This window comes from Chaetodon auriga, chromosome 5, assembly GCF_051107435.1.
Source record: "Chaetodon auriga isolate fChaAug3 chromosome 5, fChaAug3.hap1, whole genome shotgun sequence".
NCBI classification, from domain to species: domain Eukaryota; kingdom Metazoa; phylum Chordata; class Actinopteri; order Chaetodontiformes; family Chaetodontidae; genus Chaetodon; species Chaetodon auriga.
The window spans coordinates 1,489,614-1,515,922 of NC_135078.1; the positions used below are offsets into that span (position 1 = coordinate 1,489,614).

General features: G+C 40.4%; 1 protein-coding gene and 1 pseudogene across 6 annotated transcripts in view; both read left to right on the top strand.

Annotated features, from left to right (window-relative positions):
• pdzd2 (PDZ domain containing 2) overlaps positions 1–26,309 on the top strand; it is a 92,103-nt gene that overhangs the window by 30,813 nt on the left and 34,981 nt on the right. For 4 of the 5 annotated variants that reach the window (XM_076730190.1, XM_076730195.1, XM_076730193.1 and 1 more), the window contains 8 exons: positions 3,916–4,138; positions 4,730–5,196; positions 9,256–9,760; positions 21,992–22,137; positions 22,731–22,863; positions 24,561–24,710; positions 25,099–25,198; positions 25,757–25,905. In XM_076730190.1, the coding sequence (XP_076586305.1) occupies positions 4,019–4,138; positions 4,730–5,196; positions 9,256–9,760; positions 21,992–22,137; positions 22,731–22,863; positions 24,561–24,710; positions 25,099–25,198; positions 25,757–25,905 (1,770 nt within the window). In that variant the 5' untranslated portion in view covers positions 3,916–4,018. Of the gene's footprint in view, positions 1–3,911; positions 4,139–4,729; positions 5,197–9,255; positions 9,761–21,991; positions 22,138–22,730; positions 22,864–24,560; positions 24,711–25,098; positions 25,199–25,756; positions 25,906–26,309 lie in introns of all 5 variants that reach the window. The other variant, XM_076730192.1, reaches the window with a different exon arrangement.
• LOC143321490 (THAP domain-containing protein 6-like) lies at positions 17,920–20,278 on the top strand (annotated as a pseudogene). The gene is made up of 6 exons (XR_013077219.1): positions 17,920–18,131; positions 18,675–18,868; positions 18,976–19,089; positions 19,411–19,618; positions 19,732–19,885; positions 19,970–20,278. The product of XR_013077219.1 is annotated as a THAP domain-containing protein 6-like (transcript).

Consider the following 26,309-nt stretch of genomic DNA (forward strand, 5'->3'; position numbering starts at 1 on the left):
GAATTTAATAAAAGGAATTAAGTGTGTTTTTTGGCAATGGAAATGGTCACTATATTGACATAGATGATTTCACTAAATAAATTCCAGTGAGAAACATGCTGTCTTTACTTAGACACTATTTTTACAGAGGGGTACAGAGGACTGATGGACAGCTTCATCACATGGTGCAACGACAATCAGCTGAAACTCAGTGTCAGCAGAACCAGTGAGCTTGTGGATGACTATAATGCTTCACATATGGATGTGCTGCATAGAAGCTACCTATTTTGAAATGTGGATGTGGATTCTGACAGCACAGAAGATCTATACAGTCGCACAGTTTTCAAGGGAACACCCAAGATTAATGTCATCATTCTAACATTCACATTCTAACCGAATGTGAAATATGGTCACAATCCCACCTTCTGTTCAGGCAGATGCAGGCCTAATTATTCTGTTTTTACTTGTTTAGAAAAAAGAATTGGAATGCTTCACATTATACATTGAATAATATACTCAGCATATGGGATAGTTAGATGCCACTCTGCTGTTACACTATCCAGAAGTGAGTCGACTATACTAACCATGATAAATGGTTAGTGTTGCATTGTTTTGTTGTAAAATCAGTGGAGCTGCCCTTTAAGAATTGTGTATGTTCACCCAGAAAAGCTCTCATTCGTCTTTTGAACTTCCTACATTTTATCATCTATTATGGAACTGTAACTGCCTTATTTGTCTTTTGATATCACATTTTGAAATCTTCGCCCTCCTGAGATTCTGCTCATCAACTTTCAGAGGCCCAAAGACCCCATCAACGGGTCACACAAAGTCAACTCTTCTAATGTGTCTTGTCAACAAGATCATGCATTTCATTGCCAAAGAGGACATCCACAAGCTGCTGTGATACACAAACGTAGTGCATTATTTTATCTTTTGTTTCATATTTCTAACCCTCACCTCCACTACACCCTTGTAAACCTGTACCTCCTATTCCAGCCCATGGTTCAGCTCAGGCTAGAACAGGGCAGGCCCTGTTTGCCTTTGGTTGGAGTGTACAGGAATAGTAGACACAGATGGTACCACAAAGCCCAACATTTTATTTGAATCCCAAGCTCTGCATAGTCATTACAGTGTGGTCTCATGGTAGCCTGCATTTTTGTCTATATCTGCCACAGATGTGGCTGCGCTTAGCTCTCTGTCTGTAGTTAAGCCTGTAGATGAAGGGTGTACCAGATTCCTCATAGAGCCCTTCATTGTGAATGCAGCCCCAATGAATGTTTCAGCACATGATTTTATTTGTCATCGCAAGGATCTATACAATAACCATTTGGATTTAACTGTAGTGCGATATATAAAATTAAATAGTTTAAAACATGGTCTAGTTTTCAATTTTTTTTTTTCTTTTTTGATTTCTCAAAGTTCAATCAAGTTTCATTCTATTAAGTATGACTGTTTTACACTGCACATGCAAAAATACAATCTGGGAACAAAATAGTTCCCTCTCAGGATTTTTGTGTTTGTTTCTGGTAGCATCACTATAAAATTAAACCTGAACAATCTCTGTGATGCCATGTTGCTCATCACAGCCACACATCTACCTGTATGGTAATTGAAAATGTGGGGTGATACTTTGGCCAGCCTTAAAATAGTGTGCAGCCATTGCCTCAGTTCCCCAGTGTTTTAGATGGAAACACCAGAGTAGGATTGGTAAAAAATGGAGGTCCGGAGCAGATCCTTAACAAAGAGATACATTTTGATGATCTACAATTTTTCATGCTGCGTCAACCGTTTTCTGTGAGTCTGTGTCAAACTGCAGAATGATTAATTAAATTAAGTCTGATCTGCACATAAGTACAGAAGGATCAGTGGTTGGTTTTACAAGTAGTCAGAAGTACAGTTGTCTTTATTGTGTTTTGAGATAAAACAGTGCATATTACAATCATGCCATATATAATACTAACATTCAGTTGTATGAGTTTCCTAGAAATTATGTTTATATACAACTAATTAGCAAGAGCAAATACATGTTGAAGGAAACATAGTACTGGCTGAATTACATTGTGTATAAACATAATGAGAAAATGTTAATTAGCGTTCTGATGTTTTCATTTGTTTTCCACTACAATAGGCCATCATGCAATGCACTATCCATTTGTCGTGACTACAGTATTATTGAACCCTTTTATGGTTATGTTTAGGCACTGACAGCCCTTAGTTAATGTTAGGGCATGATGGTTTAACTGCTTTTGTTACCCAAACCTAACCACTGTCTGGATGCGAACCCTGGATTCTGGTGTCATAGTCCTGCACTATGTACACCCAACATCCACCCCAACAACTCCCTGCAACTCTAGCGCAGTACACAAAATGTACTATTTCATTCACTCAAAGAAACATTGTGACTATGAACGTAATTCAGGCACTGACTGCGTTTGTGAGCACAACATAATTATGAATGCAAATTTGTTTTGTATAAATGTATCTCTCTTTCCTGGAAACCTGATTTTTGACAGAAGTAATTGGATGTCCCAGTCTGCAACAACAATGATATTTCTTGACTGAAACAATAGTCCAAGTGTATTATTGTATCTGGGCAATATACAATGTCGAGAAAAGTGGGAGAAATGGAGTGTTTATACAACGACAGGATAAGGACGATCATATTGATAACAACAGAGACATGGAAATCCACTGTGTTCTTTTTTTGGGGGGATTTCGTTTTTCTTTATATTATTGGCTTCTTTACATGTTTTTTTTTTTTTTTTTTAAAAGAAAGTGTTTAAAAAGAAAAGTCATGACTGAGCCAATAACATTTTTGTTAAGCTCAATTACTTCCTAAATCTTTTTTTTATTTGATTTAAAAGTTTAGAAGTTTGAACTGAAAACATATCAAGAAGGGACAGTGTATAAAGCAAACCACCCTACTACTAATCTAAGAATCACGTTCTAGATTTAATTTGTAAAGACATACCAAGGTTAGATTTACACTCAAGGATTGCTCAAATGTTATATTATGAACAGTGGAAACAATGGATCAAGAGCAAGTAAAGTATCAGTAACTGTCAAAAGTGGCATTACTGGGAAACAGAAACTTATAATGCCTAATCTGCAGATATCTCAAAAAAAAAGTAAGTCTTTGGTAGGCTAAACTGCTAGGTAGCCGACAGGTTGATGTCATCAATAAAGAGATTTTTCCAGCAACTTAGGTTATTCTGAAATCAGCTGAGACTTAATATACATTGTGTTGATGGTTGAAAGAAATTGTTAAAAGTAGTAGGAGTTGATAATGAAAGGTATTGAAAACCAAACTCCAATAATAAAACTGGAACTTAGGGAGTGACATACTTCCTTAGTGTTTGGATCACTCAAGACAAGCCCTGCATTGATGTTATTGTCTATTATTCCAATTATATGAGGATATTATAGAGTCTAGAGATTCAAAAAAGGATTTTTGGGATGAATGCAAGCATTGAAAGAGGTGAAGGAACTTGTGTTTTGTCAGATATAGCGAATTCAATTCTGTGTAATTATTTTTTGGGATCTTGTGATTGAAATCCCAAGGTATATAAGTTGTACTTTTAAATGTATATAAAAATTTATGTGGGGCTCCTCAGTAGCTGGGAAGAGCTCACCTATGCAGGTTTAATTTATATCCAGAAAATGAACTAAAATGTTTCACAGAGAAAGCCTCAGAAAGGCAGATATCTAAATTGTACAGATAGTAGCAAGTTGTCTGTCCACCTTGTGTTCACTCCCTTGTCTCTATACACCTGATATCTCTTAGCTGTGGCACAAAGCAAAGCCTCGGTTGCCCAAAATAAAAGTTAAGGACAACTTCGCTGAGTTTCCTGGTTGTACATTGACAACATTGTAGTTGTCAGGGTCATTAACTAATGGCCTGACATTCAGACATACAATGTCCCCCCCCCCAGATAGATTTGGAGATGTGGGCCGACCCCAGTTCCTGTGCCTGTATTGACTCTTGGAAGGATCAGAGATGCTGTTGGTGAGTGACCCCTACTAGGCCCAGGATGCCAGGATGCCCATCACTCAGGACAACGCCCTCAGCATCCTTCCACTACTGGAGGACTGGCATGAGGCTCAGACCACAAGATCACAGCAGAACGACAATCTGAATCAGGACAGTTCTGGCAACAAGGTACTTCATCCCTCCATGCTTCTATTTAAATAAGATGTGCTATTGCTGCAATGATAACAAAACAGATTCTGGTAAGTTTCTCTCGACACTTCAGCGCCTCTATCTCATCTGCATCAGTGTGCAGTATCCAAACCCCTTTCTCGACCTGTGTACCCTTCCTGACCACATACTGTAGCTCATAAGGATATGTGCCTATGGTGTGTGAGAAAGAACACTGCCACTTGCACTGACTGTCAACCTGCACATGACCAACTTTGTGATATTGCAAAAAATACACATTACACCTGTTCAATACATGTAACTCAATGTAGACAGATGCATTGGTGAAAATAAAAACATAGCATCTGCTCCATCAGATAGGTGTCAGACAGACAAAATGTGACTAAAATGTGTTCCATGTACATACCCTGCATACAGTAACTCTCAAATATAAATGCTGTGAAATGGAGAAAGAGAAACAAGTGATTTTTCTGGTTGAATGACACCATAAAGGGAAACTATGCAATGTATCAAAATGTTAAAACAAATGCATTCATCAAATGTTATCCAGCGTCATTCACTGATTCATCATGTTTCCTCTTCTTCTTGCAGCATGTGAACTCCTATCAGAATGGAGAAGGGAGTGTGTGCAGTAGCAGCAGTGTCAGTAGTGTTAATGTGAAGGACATGTCCCTGTGTGTGGCTGCCATTCAGAAGCTGGTGGAGTACATTAAGTTCAACTTCATGGAGGGTGACACAGCTCCATCAGCCAGCCTGTTGTCCTACAGGTTTTTAGACGTGGAGGTTCATGCTGTTTCCCTCAGTAAGGACAAGGCAGATACTGCTGAGTTTGGCCTTAGCTTCGGGAACATCCCTATTTTCGGGGACCCTGACAGAAGAAAGAAGGGAGGCCCGAGGAGGAGAAGGGACCACGCCCCCATCATGGACGTGGGATGCATCTGGGTGACAGAGGTGAGGAAGGGGAGCCCAGCAGCCCGCTGTGGGAGGATCAAGCTGAGAGACGAACTGCTTTCACTGAACGGGCAGCTGATGGTGGGAGTAGATGTCAATGGAGCCAGGTAAGACTACTTTAATGAAAACAGAAAACATGAACCAATCATGTGAAAGGAAAAATTATTTTGATGATAAACTACAGTTTATACGGTATAAAATAATAATAATTTGATGGTTTAAAAAAAAATCCATATAATTGAATACCTAACAAATCACTGTGCTTCATCAAATATAGACACTGATCAAGCAAAACATTATGGCCACCTGCCTAATATTGTGTTGGTCCCCCTTTTGCTGCCAAAACAGCCCTGACCTGTCAAGACATGGACTCCACTAGACCCCTGAAGGTGTGCTGTGGTATCTGGCACCGAGGTGGGGCCTCCATGGATTTGTTTGTTAAGCACATCCCACAGATGCTTGATTGGATTGAGATCTGGGGAATTTGAAGGCCAAGTCAACACCTCAAACTTGTTGTTGTGCTTCTCTAACCATTCCTTAACCATTTTTGCTTTGTGGTATGGCGCATTATCCTGCTGAAAGAAGCCATGGCCATCAGGGAATACCGTTTCGATTAAAGGGTGTACATGGTCTGCGACAATGCTTAGGTAGGTGGTATGTACCAAAGTAACATCCACATGGATGGCAGGACCCAAGGTTTCCCAGCAGAACATTGCCCAAAGCATCACACTGCCTCCGCCGGCTTGCCTTCTTCCCATAGTGCACCCTGGTGCCATGTGTTCCCCAGGTCAGGGACGCACACCCACCTGGCCATCAACATGATGTAAAAGAGAATGTGATTCATCAGACCAGGCCACCTTCTCTCTGTTGCTCTGTGGTCCAGTTCTGATGCTCACATGCCCATTGCTGGTGTTTTCGGTGGTGGACAGGGGTCAGCATGGGCACCCTGACTGGTCTGCGGCTATGCAGCCCCATACGCAACAAACTGCAATGCAGTGTATTCTGACACCTTTCTATCAGAACCAGCATTAACTTTTTTGGCAATTTGAGCAATAGCCCAAAGTAGCTCAAAGTAGCTTGTCTGTTGGATCAGACCACATGGGCCAGCCTTCACTCCCCACGTGCATCAATGAGCCTTGGCCACCTATGACCCTGTCGCCGTTTCACCACGGTTCCATCCTTGGACTACATTTGATAGATACTGACCACTACAGAGTGGGAACACCCCGCAAGACTTGCAGTTTTAGAGATGGTCTGACCCAGTCATCTAGCCATCACAATTTGTCCCTTGTCAGACTCCCTCAAATACAAATACACACACACACACACACACACACATATATATATACATATACATATATATTGACACACACACACACACCTGCAAACACATATATGTGTCAGAAAGGGGAAAGACAGACTGGAGACAGAGAAAACACAAAGACATAATAAAAAAAGGAGGTGAAAAACTGCAATAAAACGTAAAATATTAATTTTATTTATTGCTCCTCATGTGTGTAGACAATGCCCACACTCCTCTCTGTATGGCTCTCTGTTGCAATGAGTGCAAAAAGTAACAGGAGGGCCACCAAAAAAGTTGTAAAGCTGCGCGCAAACATCGCCACACAGTTACCAAAAGCATCTTGCATCAAGTGGTCAAGGAAGAAATCTTGTGTTTATTGTCAATTCGTGTGTCATTTTTTTTTATTGGTCAGTATATAAAATGTCAGAAAAAGTGAAAAATTTCCCCATGATTCCCCAGAGCCAAAGTGATGTTTTCAAATATTTTTTGTCAACATATTTAATTTGCAATGATATATGATAGACAGAAAAGCAGTAAATTGTCACATTTAAGACATCAGAACCAGAAAATGTCTGACATGTTTACTGAAGTAACCGAAAAGAGTAATCGATTACGATAATTGTTGTTAAATCAGTTTTTGTAATCAAATAATTCTTTCAGTTTTTTCATTCCACTTGAGTTTGCAGCCCTGTGGAATATTGGATCAGGTCCAACTATCCTCCTTTCTGTTTTTGATCTTTTCTCTTCTTGAAAATAGATTAAACCATGTTAGGCTGGAAAGGTTTGCCATAGATCTGTTTGGGATCTGTGAAGACATTAAAGGGCATTTTCCCAACTGTTGTTTGCCCTGGTCAGAATCAGTTGAGGAGTAGGTGAACTTGGTGTGTTTTCCCCTTGATTCACAGTCTTTTCACACCGAGAAAAATCCAGTGAGCCAAAGTGCAGCACCATGTGAGAATGTTCAGCCATAGGTCAGATGGGTCTGGTGTAGCAGCAACAATCACTCCTCCGCATCCTACTATGCAAAGCACACCTGCTGCGGGAGTACGCCTAGCAGTTGAATTGGATCAGTGTTGCATCACATTCCCACCATAAATGAACCACAATCTTGGTCAGGTTGTCTTAGGTTGATTGACAGCTTTCACACCAGCCCAGACAGACTACACTAACTGGGAAATGCACCAGGTTTCATTCTAACCAAACTAACAAGTTAGGTGTGGAAGCACCATAATTCTAGCAACAGATGCTATAATGCTACAAGATACAAGCTTAGCTGGGAGAGTGTGATCCAATGATCCCTCAGACAAAAGCAGGCAGGGTACTGAGGCGGTCTCATGGAGGTCCGTGGTTTCAGTGGCAAAGAATTTTAACCATCATATGAATGTTGAGACTGTGTGACTCTTTGTCCTGAATGGGTCGCTCACAAAACAGCATCTGTCATCATGGTGACACTATAAACACGACCTGCTCACCTCTCATGTTTAAATCACCTCTGTAATGTCCTGGACTAGTATTTCCAGTGTGTGGAGGAGTGAAGATTTAATAAGTCCTAGTGGTTGATTGTGATCCAGCTCTGTCTGACATCTGGTCATGCACTGATGCAAAATGTAAAGTTGCAGACAAACATGATCTCAAAGTTAGCTTGTCCTGCAGCATGTCTGTACACACTGCCCCACTGTCTTGTATTTTTAAGGAAACATATAAAGTATTTGTTTGTCTTTTAATTTGTATTAAAGCCACAGTCTGATCGTGACGAATACAGTGCTTACCACAATATGCAATACTAATGCACCTCAGCCTCTAGTGCCCTCTCTGAACAAATTCACAGTGTAGTAGTACAAACATGTCTCCACCAGGAACAGAGAATGCTGTCAGGCCATTGTGTCAAATGAACTGACTCTTCAAACTATGATAATGTAACTGGAAAGCAAGTCCATTTTTGAAACAGCTTACAGCTTACTTTTTCAGAGTTTGTCTTTAAAATACTTGTCGTATCATAAAACTTGACTTACTAACTTTATTGCTGAGGCCCAGAGATGCTGCTGAGAGTCTGTAGACACAGTTTTCTTCTCTAGAAGCGGTCAGACTGCTTATACATAAAGTATATCCTGATATAATGTCAATAGTTTGACATTTTTATTGGGGTAGCTGTGGCTCAGGTGGTAGGTCGTCTGCCAATCAGGAAGTCAGTGGTTCAATCCCTGGCCTCGGCAGTCCACATACCGAAGTATCCTTGGGCAAGATACTGAACCCCAAAACTGCCCCCGATGCTGCGCCATTGGTGTGTGTATTCATATGTACGTCGCTTTGGATAAAAGCGTCTGCCAAAATGACTAATTGTAATTGTAATTGATACATAATCCACACTGAACCATTCCAAACTACTGATTTATAGTTACCAAAAATTACACCTCTCACTCTGAGACATGACTGGTTAAAGATGAATTCTGCATGCACTCAGTGTACGTTTGTCAGGGGTCCCTGTCTAATTTTATGTATTACTTTTCATCAACACACAAGACTAAAACAATCCTGAATTTTATTGACACTGTAAATTTGTCCATACCACAGAACTTTTTTGTCCAAAAAGCTACTAAGACGAAGCCACAATGCTTGTTGACGATGATGACGATGTTTGTTCTGAAACAATTCCAAAATTGTGTTTTTGATTTCTGATAGTAGTTTCACGTCTGGTAGTAGCCATACCCAAACGTGAGTTTGCAGTGCTTTGTTAGTTTGATGACAACCAATATAGATGAAAATAGGAGGAAATGTTAGCCCATGGATGTAAGGACTATAGTTGTTCTTATGATATTTGAACCTGTATCTAATGACAGCATTATCCCTTCAATGACTTTTATAGTTACCTGGCTGACCAGTGCTGGAGTGGAGGCTGTATCTACCTGATCATGCTGCGTAGAGTCAAGCGAAAGGCTCCTCCCCCTCCCTGTGATGTCAATGGCAGTGTCAATACTCCTATCAGCAGTGATAGCTATGAAGATCAGCAGCAGGACAGAGCTGCCTCTGACAGTTTGGCAGACTGCATACGTACACGCAAGTTTGGTGTCATATCACGCTCTTCCTTTAATCGAGACAACAGAGACAATACTAGCTCAGAACCCCAGAGCTGTTACAACAACTACAACTCTTCTATTCACCATGATGCAGGAGTCAGTCCTCCAGTTGATGACTCAGGTTCCATCCTCTCTACCCATACGCCCACAGAGGAAAGCTCAGACACCTCTCCTCAGGTGGGAACTGTTCTGCAGCGTCTACACAGTGGAGACTCTTCCACACTGACAACAAGGTGTCACAGTCAGCTGTTAGAATATAAAATCGATTCTTTCAGCAGTGAACCTTCAAGCCAGGTAAGACACACTGCTGACATACAGGGTTAATTTAATGCACAATCACACTGGGACAAGTGAGGGATCATGTTACCCACTGTTTCTCTCACACCTTTACTCTGAAGAAACAGGATTTTACTCTGAATTGAGAAAAAATGATTTCAGGCCAAAAAAATTAAAATGCTGAATCACATTTTTCTAAAGTTGAAGAGTAAAATGCGTTCAGTTAAGCTACACCTTCAAGACACTTAAAAATCAGGTATTCATTAAATTATACATCAAACATATGCTTAGTCTTTGGTGTTACGACCCTCTGATGGATAAAGCTAGGGATAAAGGGAAGCAACACGGTGCCGTGATGTTAAAAAGCAGAATGCCATTTATTGTTTAATGAATCAAACCACAACCAAAAATTAACACCAACAACAAACAAACCAAATATAGGAATAACCAAGGGAGAGGGGCGGTGGGTGGCTGGAAATCATAAAACAAACAAAACCCAGCTACGCCTATCCCCAATTCCACCCCAAAATTAACTACCCTACAAAGAACAGCAAAAGAAGAAATTTACTTGCCTACTCTGTTTCTTACCTCAATAAAAAATACACGGGAACCGCCACCCATAAACCTAATGTGCGAACAGAAAAGTTGCCGGTGGTGTGGTGCACGGTGATATGTGAAAACAAAATAAACTAACTACAGCCCAGCTCCCCAAACCTAGTGCCTCAGTGCAATTAATCGAACAGAACTAACTGGTAGACCTACAAACCAACATGGATCTACACAGGACTCACTAGCAATACCAATATTAATAATCTTTCGAAGAGGCACGACGAGGCGAACTGATCAAAGAAAATCACAGCCGCACCGGGCGTCGACGGCACACACTTTTTATAATGTGCGCGCGTGCCCGGATTGGAGAGGGCGCTGATGAATGGAGGGAGGAGATATCAGCTGGAGCCACCGGATTAGTTGGGTACACTCATCGGGAGGGACGGTTCTGGGACTGGTGAGAGGCATCTCCAAATCAGGAGCCACCACGAAAGGGAATCCCCAATGACGTCATGGTTCCCACACTGCTGAACTGGAGATGCTCGTGAATGAACAGGTTAAAAGGATCGAACACCTAACTCCCGTAACATTGGTCAACAATTGGATTGTCAGAATCATGAACAGCATCTGAATGGGAGCGAGCTAGAGATAGAGAGAAAGGGAGGGAGAGAGAGAGAGAGAGGGAGTGAGGGTAAGTGAGAGGGTAGGGGCACAGTGCAGCAGTATGAATCATGCGACCATACGTTTAAAGAGAATACCATATAAATACAATCCACCGTACCTGCTACCATATGTTTAAGAAAAATACAGTCTACTGTACATGCTGCCATACATTAAAAAAATATCAATCTACTGTACCTTTAAAAACAATGCAATTTACCCTATGTTTAAAAAAAAATACAATTTACCTTACATAAAAAATACAATCTACCATACTATCTACCGTACGCTTAAAAAACAAACAAACAATTTACCGCATATCTTAAAAAAATACAATCCACCATACAATCTACAGCATTAGATCATTAAAATGCTGCTTTATACAGGAGATTTTTCTGTGGGTCCTCCACTCTGAATTGCATTAAATCCTTCTAAACAATGCTATACAACACTTCTGGTAAACAAAAAGATGTGTAAGGGGTTCTTTGTACCACTTGCAATCAATATAATCAGCATATTTCTTTCAATGCAATCAACTTTTGCACATATATTGCTGACCTGCTGATCCGTTGTGTTTATTATATTTGGTTTATGTCTGTTGTTTGTACCATGTTTATTGTATTGGGGAGGCAAATCTCCTGCTCTAGTGGAACAAAAAAGTTTCTGCTGTTTAGTACTCTGGGGAAATTAATTCCCTAGAGTAAAAGGCGACAGGTGTGGACGTTATCCTAGATCGAGATTTAAGTTTCAAGTCCCACATCAGCAAGGTGGAAAAACTTCATTTTTTCACCTTAGATGCATTGCCATTTGTAAATCAAAAAGGTGCTGAAAACTGATTAATGCCAATTTCAACTCAATTACTGTAACACACTATTTATTTAGTTATGCCTCAAAGCTTTGGAACACATTTTCTCCAGACTTCAGGGAAGCCAGCTCACTAAATATTTTTGAAAGAAAGCTAAAAATATATCTCTTCACTTTCACCTTTCACTAACTATGACTTTCCTGATCCAGGCCTGAAACTTTTGTGCTTTGCCTTGCACTTATGCACTTCAATTCAATTCAATTCAATTTTTTTTTTGTATAGCGCCAAATCACAACAAAAGTTGTCTCAGGACGCTTTCCATATAGAGCTGGTATAGGCCGAGCTCTTTTATCTACAGAGACCCAACAATTCCCTCATGAGCAAGCACTTGGCGACAGTGGTGAGGAAAAACTTAACAGGCAGAAACCTCAGGCAGAACCAGGGTCTGGGTGGGCGGCCATCTGCCTCTACTGGATGGGTGAGAGAGGGAGAGCAAGAGAGAGAGAGTGAGACAGAGAGAGAGAGAGAGAGAGAGACAGAAATGCAGTCAGAGAGAGACAGACAGAAATGTACTTTTTATCCCTTTTTTATCTTCATTGTATGTCTTTATTATGTGAAGCACTTGGTGCATGCAATTTCTGTGTTGTAAAGCACTTTGACCCGCAAATCTTGTATAAAAAGTGTTATACAAATTAAGTATATTACCACTGTTATCCTAAAACTGTAATTGGCTGTTAAACCTACATTGGCAGTCTGTCTGAACATGTCAATTAAAATCTGCCAAGGTTCCGCTGGGACTCTGCTCCCAGTGAGTTTTGGACTAGGGTTTTACTCATTTACTCATTTACTTGAAATGGTTTTCGACAAAAATTGACTAAATGCATGTTTTCAGTAGAGCAGAGTGGAGAGCCCCTTCTTGGATGCCTCTGAAACACTCTGTGGTGTCTCTGGTGGCAAGCATTGTCTAGTTTTACAGAATGGGACTCAGCCATGCCCAGTGGAATTCGCACTTTACACTACCCACTTTTGGTGACCAGGCCTCTCTAGTAATTTTTACTCCCAGTTTTCCCAAGACGGAGTGCAACAATTACATAATCAAAAGGGCAGGTAAAAATAAACTGACCGCTTTTGTTTCAACCTTGGTCCTTGTCCACGAAACTTGATTTAAGAACAGCTTTTTTTCCTGCTGCAATAAGAACACTTAATTCTGCCTTTTAAATCTTAATCCTTACGTCTTGCATCATGAGACATGCAGCTCTTCATTATCCACCTCAGAATATTGTGATTATTGTTTATTGTTATGTCTGCCAATATGTTGTTTAGTTGACACTGTACTGAATGATTTTTCCATGCTGGACTAAAAATGAATTCCGCTGACTCTGATTGCATGGCCACTGAGGTAAAGAGCTTGCCCTTGTAGGTGTATGAAAAAGACTGTGGATGTACTTTGAGAACTGGAAACCAGAAGATGATGTTCCTTCACACAAATCAAAATCATACATGCAGGGCATAACCTGAGTTTCAATAACTTGAGATGAAGTAACATACTTAAATATATTTTTTATGCCCTGGGAAAGTTGAACAATTATTAAATCTTAATGGTTTAAGATAATTGCAATAACTGCTATTTGAAATGTCCTGTCAGGAGTTTCACATGTCTCTCACATGTCGATCTATGGTTTTTGTTGCAGTTCTGTAGTTTTTGACTGGGGCGACTTAGCAGCAAGGCTGACTGACAACATCAAATCCTGCTCAGTTACTACATTCGGGGTTTAGAAGGAGAAATCTGACTTTTATTTGTTCCTTATTTAATGTAGACTGCAGACTGGAGTCCCTGTTAACAGTGACAACCAAAGATTAACCTGAGACATCTGTTTGAAGACATGGACCTTCATCATCAACATGCAGAATTAGTTTTAGTCATGTCATGCCAGTCTGGTAGGACTTGGAATATTGCAATCCCACCAGTATAGTAGATGATGAGTATCACATTAATGAACCCAAAACATTGTTTCAGTAGAGACTGGTGTGGAGCTGTAGAAACCAAATGACTGAAGAAAACATTACCAAAGTGATGAATGGACATTAAGTTGTCATACCACAAAAATAGGAAACACCTGCAATAACTGGAAAAATAAAAAGAATATGAAGGTTTTCAAATTTTGGTTCTGTGATTCAGGTCCAGCAGCCAGCCGTTTAGCAGTTGAATTTGTGTACAGATGTTTAAGAGGATAAATGGGATCACTGCCAACAGTGGTTTAACATGTGGGTCAGAGGATGGAGACAGACAGCTGGTGTATTGTCCCAGCACATCAGAGGATTTAAAATGAAGAATAATGTCTCTAGCCAGTGTGTTTGTGCCCTAGATGGAGATGACCTCTTTTATATAAATCCTTCTAGGCCCACAAGTTGCTAAAATGGCTGACAAAGCCATGAGCAGTGACAGTGTTAAACGTTAAACAAGGCTAAGGGTCCTATTTTAATCACATAAGCACAAGGACCAGCACATGTCTGTAACTGACTGCAGGCTATGTTATCCATTGATGGTCATTTGGTTTTCTAGATCTTTAGATCAAGAAAAAAGATTTCAGTTAAAAATAAATTAATGTAGGCTTAGCTTCAAATTGCTATTAGTGTGGTTGAAATAGAAATGGAACTGTAGAAGTTCTGTCTCTGACTCAGACCATAATAAAAGATCTTCTATGTACCTGCCCCACCATATAATAATCAACAAACGATTCAGTGTTCATCCAAATGACATCATTGGCTGTAAAAAGTGACAGGAAATAAAGGAATACTGGAAAGAAATACATGTAGTAAGTAGTAACATGATCAGCTCATGACGTGAAGTTCAGTAGTCACATGACTACTGAAATGTCACTGAAGTACTAGGTGGCTATAGCTCAGAAGGTAGAATGACAGTGTCGGCTGTTCAATCTTTGGCCTCAGCAGCCCATGTCAAAGCCACTTTGGGAGATAGATACTGAAACCCAAACTGCTCTCTGTGTATCAGTGTGCTGTGCATCGATGTGTGAGTATTTTAATGCTCGTATTGAGCAGGTGGCCTTGCCACCAATGTGTGTATCGATGAGTGTGTTGTAAAAGCGCTTTGAGTGGTCAGACTAGAAAAACGCTATATAAATGTATAAATGTAGTTAATTTACTCTTTACTATGTGTGCTTTCAAGAGGCTATATTATTCCATTAACAGTTAATAGGAGTGTGCCTCCTTTCTCTTCTAACGTGGATCAAGCTGATTCATCTGTAGAGCGCAGAGGTATCAATCAATCAATCAATCAATCAATCAATCAATATTCCTTTATTTGTCCCGCGAGGGGAAATTCCAGATAGTAGGTATAGTACTTAGCACAGCATTGTAAGCTGGGGACAGGTGGTGTATCAAACCCTCTCCTCTGTTTAGTGAGGGCGGCATCCACTGGACAATTTGATAAACTCTTTTATGCTTGTTTGCTTCAGAGGTGCCGATTGGTAGAGTTTACACACAAGCTGAAATACTTTTGAGTGCTTACCTATTAAGTCACAAATTTGTTGACTGCCATTGTGTTAAAGAAATAAGAGAATTTGAGACCTTTCAATGCTTCCATTTTCATCCTTAGTTTTATCACATTTTTAAAATTATCAAGCGGGTTTGTCTTATTTTATATTAAGTTTAAATCCATGTTTTCTTTCTATGTCTTTTTTATGTGGAGAGCTTGGTGCATGGATTTCATTACTGCAAAGCACTTTGGGCTGCAATTCTAATATGGAATTATATACACTGAACAAAAATATAAACGCAACACTTGTTTTTGCTCCCATTTTTCATGAACTGAACTCAAAGATCTAAAACATTTTCTATATACACAAAAAAAACCCATTTCTCTCAAATATTGTTCACAAATCTGTCTAAATCTGTGTTATCTTCTCCGAGATAATCCATCCCACCTCACAGGTGTGGCATATCAAGATGTTGATTAGACAGCATGATTATTGCACAGGTGTGCCTTAGGCTGGCCACAATAAAAGGCCACTCTGAAATGTGCAGTTTTGTTTTATTGGCGGGGTCTGGGGGGGTCAGAAAACCAGTCAGTATCTGGTGTGACCACCATTTTCCTCACACAGTGCAACACATCTCCTTTGCATAGAGTTGATCAGGTTGTTGATTGTGGCCTGTGGAATGTTGCGCCACTTCCCTCCAATGGCTGAGCGAAGTTGCTGGATATTGGCAGGAACTGGAACACGCTGTCGTATACACTGATCCAGAGCATTCCAAACATGCTCATTGAGTATGCTGGCCATGCAAGAACTGGGATGTGTTCAGCTTCCAGGAATTGTGTACAGATCCTTGCAACATGGGGCTGTGCATTATCATGCTGCAACATGAGGTGATGGTCATGGATGAATGGCACAAAAATGTGCCTCAGGATCTTGACACGGTATCTCTGTGCATTCAAAATGCCATCAATAAAATGCACCAGTGTTTGTTGTCCATAATATACACCTGCTCATACCATAACCCCACCGCCACCATGGACCACTCGAGCCACAACGTTGACATCAGCAAACCGCTCACCCACACAACGCCACACACGCTGTCTGCCTTCTGCCTTGAACAGTCAAAACCGGGATTCATCCATGAAGATAACACCTCTCCAACGTGCCAGACGTCATCGGATGCAAGCATTTGCCCACTCAAGTCGGTTACGACAACGAACTCATCATGCAGATGAGCTTCCCTGAGACGGTTTCTGACAGTTTGTGCAGAAATTCTTTGGATTTGCAAACCGATTGTTGCAGCAGCTGTCCTGGTGGCTGGTCTCAGATGATCTTGGAGGTGAACATGCTGGATGTGGAGGTCCTGGGCTGGTGTGGTCACACGTGGTCTGCGATTGTGAGGCCGGTTGGACGTACTGCCAAATTGTCTGAAATGCCTTGGAGACGGCTTATGGTAGAGAAATGAACATTCAATTCACGGGCAACAGCTCTGGTGGAAATTCCTGCAGTCAGCATGCCAATTGCATGCTCCCTCAAAACTTGTGACATCTGTGGCATTGTGCTGAACATTTCAGAGTGGCCTTTTATTGTAGCTAGCCTAAGGCACACCTGTGCAATAATCATACTGTCTAATCAGCATGTTGATATGCCACGCCTGTGAGGTGGGATGGATTATCTCGGCAAAGGCAAAGTGAAGAAGAACAAGAAGAACAAGAAGAACAAGAAGAAGAAGAAGCTCACTAACACAGATTTAAACAGATTTCTGAACAATATTTGAGAGAAATGTTTTTTTTTTGTATGTGGAAAATGTTTTAGATCTTTGAGTTCAGCTCAGGAAAAATGGGAGCAAAAACAAAAGTGTTGCATATATATTTCTGTTTGGTGTAGATACAAATCTAATCTAATCGAATCTAATGAACTCTTTTTCAAAGGGGAGATATTCTTTGAATCTCGTAGAAATCTTCTCTTTAAGTATGACTATTTCATTCTGAGTTTGACATTTCTGCCTCTTTGCTTATTCAGTTAGTAGTGCCATTAGATCTAGGTAGCATTTGTTCAGAACAGTTTCCCATTTACTTTTAAACTCAGTATCTTCAGTAACAAAAGATGGATTTTTTTTATTCTTCGTCCTATTTGTATAATTTTCTTTCTCCAGTAGTCTGATAATGTTGACATATTCAGCTATAATTTCAATTCTTTGTTTTTTAAGCTCTAAAAACAGCTCTCTGGCATCTATAGTCTGTGCAGAGCTCTGATTGAACAAAGTTTTTGAGACTATAATGCTGTGACCTTCTTCTTTTGAATAAGAAGAACAGCCTTTCATCATTCTGACTTAAGAGCAGGTAATTCCCATTGTTCAATGAACAGAGCTACTCCAGTTTAGGACAATTCTTCAAAGTACAGTGCAGCCTGATGGAAATGTTATTAATCTTACAGGTATAGGGCAGATTAAATGCTTGACCTGATGACACCAGATAAGAAAGGCTTTTTAGTTTACATTACACACACAATGTCAACATGATGGTGGTGCTAGAGTGGATTCATCTAGGCACCATGAATGTCTGTACAAAAATTTGACCCAACCTATCGAGTAGATATTTCACTGAATAAGTGAAAACCTTGACCCACATAAGAAAAGCCAGGGGATCACCAATGTGATTAGAATGGCATCTAGTAGTTGTTGAGATATGGACCCACAGACATATACAGAGTACACGCCGCATTGGTTGCTGGGGCGCAAGAAATGCGGCTGCCATCTTGGACCGGTCATCGTACTGCTACTTGAGCAGCAGAAGGAACAAGATGTCAGAGCACTGCGCAGCATATGCCTGTTCAAGTCTGCAGACCGTCGAAAACATAGCACGGGGATTACTTTTCACAAGTAAGATTGAACATTACTATTGGTTGTATTTTGTGAATCGAATAATACTGTACTGTATTTATGCCCACCAGCGAAATCTTAGCCAGCTAGCTAGCCTATGTTTAGTGCCGGTGTTCACCCGTCTATGGACTGAGACTTTATGAGTCATATTCCATAACACTGACTGATATTACAACTGTCACAAGAATGCTATTGTAGAACTAAAACAAATATTACTGGTATAACATTGACCAGCGAATTTTACACAGGTGGCACAGACTATTATTCACATGTAATTCACCCTAACAACAGCAAGCTAACTCTCATGTCTCATACCCACCCCAGTTATTTAAAAATACAGACAACTGAACATCTGACTGTAGAATAGTTTGCAAACAAGATTACAGTTTTAGTAGTTTTGGTTCATTATCAACAGATATGCATCAAAATAGGAGTTTTGTTGAAGAAAGGTTGTAAGTAATTTGAAGGAAGAAAATAAGCTTGACCTCCTTTGAAAAATGTTTTTGTGTAGACTCTCACAAATCTCCCATTTTCATTTTGAAGGTTTCCCAATGACAAAGATGTAAGGAAGAAGTGGGAAGTGGCTTAGAGGAGGGAAGGATTCACTGCAAGTGATTCCTCAGTGCTTTGCTGTGGACATTTTAAGCAGGGCGATTTTGATGGGACAAGTCAGATTAAACTGACTCAGAGATGGTGTTATTCCATCCATCTTCAGCTTCCCAGTTCACCTCCAAAGAGTAGTTGTATCATCATAAGGCCATTAGCATTCATAAATGTAAATATTCTATTATCAATCACAGGGCAGGGTGAGATACTTACCCGTGTATATTCTTTTTCATTTTAGCTGGAAAAGGGCAGGACTACATCTACCTCCAGAGGAGCTGAAGAGAGCCTGTCCTTGGCCTCTCAGGATGATCCCGAAACTGGAACCTCACACCCACAACCTCAGCCTAGTGATGTGAGTATTTCTACTGTAAACATCATATCATAATGGTCCTGGACATATTAAAATCTCACTTGTTTGCTGCCACTCATATTAAACACACTCACACATAAACCCATTCACATGCAATTGAAGACATGTTGAACATGCATTCCTGACACACACACACACACACACACACACACACACACACACACACACACACACACACACGGTGCTGGCAGTGGCTTTGACAGATGATGACTATAAGAAAGAATGTGAGCCATACACTAGTGGTGTCAAAGTGATGTGTGTGAAGTGAAACATCACTCAAACCATGTTCATCCCTCTCTGTAGGATCATGGCTATGCTTTGCCTGCTTCTCCTACCACTCTTAAGATCAGACTCAATGAAACCGAAGCAAGTGTGGAAAGTCTGGAGCGAGAGAAGAACACCATGGCCAGAGAAAAGAGAGCAAAGACCACTGTAGAGAGTCTTTTGGGGGATTTGAGGGAAAAGAACCTCATTAATGAAGAGCTCAAAGAGAGGCTTGAATTCTACTCAGGTAAAATGAAATTAGCACTTTGAAATTCATGTACATATTATTCTTACACTCTTTATTAAAGTCCTTAGTTATTATCTGAAGGGGACTTATTCATTTTTGCTCATAAATTTCAGATCTTCAGATAGACTTCATGGCAAAGCAGGGCCATGAGTATACAAAAGACTACAGGGAGTTTGCGCTCACGCTCCATCTACATGGTCCAAAGGCATATAAGTACCTCAGAGAGATTCAACATTTTCCCCTCCCACATCCACATACATTACAAAGGTAGTCTTCATGTTGTCCAATTGAATTTTTGGATATTACTGATGCAAACACGTTAAATAGCTAGTTCCCAATTTTTTTTTACAGGTGGCTGTGTTCGGTGGATGACAAGCCTGGCCTGAACAAGCTGCAGAGAGGGTGATTCACCAGGCTTCAACAAAGCAAGCTCCAAAGGTGTCAACAGTCACACACATCGTCCAGGAGTAGATTGGAATGGAGGATGTTTTTCTGCTTGGGGAACACATTGAGGAGACACAGTTTGGTATCGACAACCATCATTCCAACTTGTTGTCATTAGTTGTGTCTGTGTTTCTCAAGATAAGGCTGCACCACATTACCAAACTCACCTCTTGACTGCAGAAAGGGAGCACGAGAAAGAAGCTGTGCAAAACAGTCCTCTTTCAGGGGTTTTAGCTGTAAAACTTTCATGAGCAAGTTTGTACATGTGTAAATATATATATATATATATTTATATTTATATTGTGATTTTCTCAGATATATAACTTGTAACTGTTATAACTGTTATATATATATATATACATATATATATATATATATATATATATATATATATATGAATTATATTGATGCTCTATATATGATTTATATATATTTTCATTTTCTCTGATATATAACTTCTATCTATTATGTTGTGTTGTTATGTTTTATATGGAAATATAATGTATTCATTAGTCAATATTTTGTTTATATATGTAAATATTTATAGAATCATATAATCTTAATCATATATTGTCTCTTCAAATTATTAAAATAGTTGACTTTACTGTGTTGACAGTGTTTGCAAAACGGCTATATCAGAATATTCTATTACTGTTAATCCCACTATGAATATTAAAATATGCCGAACCATTTGTCCTGTATCATAGCTACATGTATGAAGTTTGCTGAAAAAAAAAAACAAAAAAACGCGTGAAAATCAGTTTAGTATTCATAGAGTTACAATGGATTAAATGCGCTGACACCTCATTGCGCCTGCCAAACAGCACTGAGTGGAGCGGGTGACCGGTTCAAGATGGCGGCCCCACAGCTCGTCAGCGCCAATAGGCAGTCGCGGTCGATGCGGCGTCTACTCTTTATATGTCTATGTGTGGACCAACCAACCTGACCATTGTCATCCTGGGCACGAAAAAGACAACAACACATTGTCATATGTATTCCACTGAGAATTAATTGAGCAAATGAAGTACAGAGTCAATAGTAGTATACTGTTACAGGTATTTTAGAGTAGCAAAATGTCTGTTTCAGTAGTATTTACCACAAAATAGAGTTGTTCAAGCACACTTCAACCATAATGTACTTCTGAGAACATTTAAAGATCACCTTGGCAGTGGCTGTATAACTGAAATTGTATGAAATTAATAGGTAAATGTTAGATTTCTGGCTTGATTACATATATTCCACACAGCTTCCAGTTCATGAGTTTTTGTTATTCATGTGGCGGTTTTTCTTTCTAGACACCACATAAGACCACAGGCCAGATGCATAAAACTATGTGTAGAATCATAACTAGTGGAGTCAGAAATATGTATATGCATTACTTTAATCAGACTTATAAAGCCTGAAACGCTTCTTGTATAGACAAGCCTTTAGAGTAGTCACACCTGCATTAGTTTAACAATGGAAGTGCAAATGTGAACTGATGTCCAGATTTGCTCATAATAGGTAATAACTTGCTGTAGTACCTTTATAACAGATCCTTGCCCGTATTTAATGCTTTATGACTGTTGTCATAAGACATCATAATGCATAATTATACCTTTTGCAAATTTATTGCGACTCCTGTGATGCAGTGTAATGCCTATTGAATGTATCAATAATGTGTTACAGATGGAGACTTTACAGAATGTATCCATGCACTGCTCAGAGCCTCTTGAACGATGTCAAACAACACTGTAATGTAAAAAAAATAAAAGAGTATAGTTTGCTGACAATCTGTTGGTTCTCGTCACATTTAAACTACATTAATATGGTTGTATTATGGTTGCATGGTTGATTTGTTTTTCAGCTTCTTGATCATATACTGTATATTATATATTATTGCATCTCAAGCCTGTGTAATGTCTTGTGTTTGTTTGTTCTCTTTTGCAGCTCCGGGAGGGCAACCACATCTGGAAGATGCATATGGTGAAAGGTCAAGAGGGCCTGGGCATACAGATAACAGGGGGGCGTGGCTCCAAGCGATCTCCCCATGGTATCATTATAGCTCATGTAGAGGAGGGGGGTGCCACTTACAGGTACAGTTAGCCCTAAGAAAGTCAGGAAAAATGTGCTTGCTTTGGTAGTATGTTTTGGTAGGTGTACAGTCACTCACATTGCATTATATCAGTCTGGACACCGCAATGAATGTTTAAAATACTGTCAAAGTTTACAGTATATGAGGACCTTGCTACAGTACAATAACAATCTACTCTTGATTTATTAATTGTTTAAAAGGTTGATAAAACCATCTATTTACATTTAGTTGCCTTACAGTATACTGACTCAAAATCCTTACATACTTACATACAAAAAACAGGGCTCACAATTGCTCTTTTATAAATTTCATGCTCTTTATTTTTTCTCCTCAGTTTATGTTTTCAGTCATGTGTGTTAATGCAACATTTTTAGTACTTAAGCTACAACATTTATTTAAGTTTTGAAGCTGTATCCCACAATTGTCTCTCATCTAGTTAAATTCTAGTCCAGATCTAGATGCAGGTTAAAATCTTCAAGACATTTTCTGTTTTGGAATTCTTAAGAATTGAAGAAGAGCAGCCTTGGTGTTCATCTCAGTTCAGTATGTGAGCATTTGTGTGTGTAAATATTTGTGTCTAAATTTGGGTTTCAGGGATGGTCGTCTTCATGCCGGTGATGAGTTGCTGATGATTAATGGTCAGTCTCTGCTGGGTCTCAGTCATAAGGAGGCTGCTGCTATCCTCCGCTCAACTACTGGTCTACTCCAGCTGGTGGTGGCCAGCAGGGTGAGTGCACACACACAAATTAATTTTCAGACTGAATCTTGCACAGTGGCGCAGCAGGTAGTGCACGTGCCTCACAGCAAGAAGGTTGCTGGTTCGAACCCTGGGTCGGGCAGGGCCTTTCTGTGTGAAGTTTGCATGTTCTTCCCGTGCATGCGTGGGTTCTCTCCGGGCACTCCGGCTTCCTCCCACAGACCAAAAACATGCTCGTTAGGTTAATTGGTCTCTAAATTGTCCGTAGGTGTGAGTGTGAGTGTGTGAGTTGTCTGTCTGTCTGTGTGTCTGTGTATGTAGCCCTGCGATCGGCTGGCGACCGGTTCAGGGTGTACCCCGCCTCTCGCCCATTGCTAGCTGGGATAGGCTCCAGCCCCCCGCAACCCCGAAATGGGATGCGCGGGTAAAGAAGATGAATGAATGAATGAATGAATCTTGTACAGAAATGAAATTTCAGAAGGGATCGCAGTATGAATATCAGGGAACACCCAAAACCACTCTGGAATCATCACCTTGGACAGTGGTTAAGACAGTAATGGACTCGCGTAAGACAGACACAAACACTCCACATGTCGTCAGTCTAAAAAAAAAGGAAAAAAAGAAAAACACTTCTTATACACAGTTATACAGTGTTGCAATTCTTCCATCTGCACCAGACTGTAAATTGTATAAAAATGGTCCCCTGTATTTACTGTGGAAGGAAATTTTAGTCACTCCTGTTTTTTATGCCTCTGTGCCAGCCACTACAGGCCAGCTTTGACTGTACTATTTGCAGTGTTTGTGTCTGAAAGCCTGTGCTAACCAACTGATACCGTCTTCAAACTGATTTTCAGTAAATTGCTGGAGCTGTGCTGTCCCTCATGCTTGAAATGCTCCATAGTAACTCTGGTGTTTACAGCTGAAAGGCATCACAGGGTCCCTGCTGGACCCTGTGCAATTTGCTTAATAGGCAGACAGGTCGGTGGAAGAGGCAGTCATCATAGGTCAGTGGATAACGAGAGACCCTTCTCAAGTTTACAGATGACACAACCGTCATTGGCCTCATCTGAGACAGCGACAAGTCTGCATATAGATGGGAAGTCACACAGCTGGTCCTCTGGTGCATAACAGAGACAGAACAAGCTGGAGCTGAACATGCTCAGAATTGTCTAGATGACAGTGGACTTCAGGAGATGCCCCTCAACACTGCCCTCTATCACCATTTTCAGCAACACTGTTTCCCCTGTAGAAACCTTCAGGTTTCTGGTATCCATCTCCCAGATCCTAAGGTGCACTTCAAACATAGCCTCAATCATCAAAGAGGCACAACATTGTTAAGCTGTATGTCTTTTTTCCTATGCAAGTACATTGAGTGCAATGTTTAAACCAGTCAAATTCCTTGTATGTGCACTCATGCTTGGCTAATGAAACAGATTCTGATCCTGATTCTGAAAAATGATTCTGTAAAAAAAAAAAAAATCCTGGTAATACCTTTTTTCTCCTGTTCTTAACTCAAACATAGTACAGAAATCAAGTAAGGTCAGACTTAGAAAATTAATTATTAGAAGTTTTTTCGCACACACATCACATCTTTTCTCTTTCAGAACTACAGCAGATATATTAAATACATATCTCGCGCACGCACACACACACACACACACACACACACACACACACACACACACACACACACACACACAATCATAATGTTCTTCCAATTTCTGCAGGAGGAGTCAGACGTGGGTTTCGAGCGTTTCCCATCCACCAGTCTGCCAGACTTAGTCAACACCTGCAACTCCTTGTCCTATCTATCTCAGACTGCTTCCCCTCACTCACCCCAGACCTCCAACTGCAGCACCAATCTTCACCCCTACCAGGTACACACATGATTTGTACAATATGTCCATGTGTCTCTTTATGTGTGTATGAGTATGTCCTTGTAGCACATTGATTAGTCTGCTATCTATAACCCTCCTGTTGGCTCACAAAACAGAGTTAGTGGCCAACAGGAGGGTAGTAGGCACTATTTTCAGCTCCTCCTGGCTCATACACCAAGGTTTATACAGTATATTCAGTGTGTACAAATAAAGACAGCATCATATGAATTAAGTCCTGTACTAATGGAAGTTGAAAGATATCAAATTAAAAGTGGTTTAAATGAATGAAATAATTATTGTTGTTTGTTTTAATTGTGGAAGTGCCAAATATTGGACAATGTTGTTAAAGAAGAGAGGGACTGAAAGTGTCTATGTTTTGTCGTTGCAGTTGACTAACCTGGAGAAACTAGAACAACAATGTCAGGGAGAGGCACCCAAAGGATCCTGTTGCAGCCCCACACCCATAAACCTCTGCAGTCGATCCCAGGGTTGGTACTGCTAGTACTGGTTTTTCAATAGCACCACAGTTCACCTGTCTGTAAGCTGGATGTTGCTGTACAGTCTGATGGCAACAGATACAAAGGAGTGCCTGAAGTGTCCCATTTTGCCCCTTGGTGAGACGATCCGGCAGCTGAATGAGCTGCCCATCTGCTACAACTCATTGTAGAGGGAGTGAGAGGGGTGATCGAGGATGGTTTTGATCTTGTCCTTCATCCACCTCTCTGTCGCTACCTCAAGACTTTACAGTTCCAGTCCAACTACAGCCCTGGCCTTCCTTACAAGCTTGTTGAGTCTGCTGGTTGCTCCATCCTTGACACCACCAGCCTAACACACCACAGCAATCAGTGTACTGGCCACTGTAGACTGGTAGAAGGTCTTCAGGAGCCTATTGCGCACACTGTAGTGTCTCCTCAAAAAGAGCTGTTAGCTCTGTCCTGCAGAGGATGTTATGAGACCCAGTCCAGTGTTTTGTTGATATGGATGTAGCAGTGGCATGGCTGTCCTGTGAAGTTATGGATGTACTCATTATTCTTTTTCTGGTTCAGGGGGAAGCAGTCGTCTTGAGTCTGTGGGTGAGGATGATGAGCTGTTTGTGGAGAATGGTGTGAGCAGCGGTGAAGAGGGGGAGAAGCCAACAGCTGGCCGACGTAAACACTCCTTACCTCAACAACTAGACACTGCTGGAGTTAGACAGGTCAGTGAATGCCTCGCCTCATTCTTAATGGAATGTAATGGAAGGTATAAAGATGTACATAAAGAGCATACATTTTACATTGTACCCCAAATTATATATTTCATCATGAAAAAGTATGGAGGAAAGATGAGTTGGGCTTCAAACTTGTTACCCTCTGCCCCTTTTAAATTAATAGTTCAAGAACAATGACAGCACATTAGCTAAAATCAGGAAAAAAACATCGCTTTTGAGAATTTTTTTTTCCGTCACATCTGAGGAGCCATAATGTTGTGGGCAGCTGTGGCTCAGGAGGTAGAGTGGATTGTTCATTAATCAGAAGGTCCATGGTTTGATGGAAAAGGAGACTGAAAATTATAGTCTCCAAGGTTGATAACCAGTTCAGTTTTTGAGAGTTACCCAAGTCA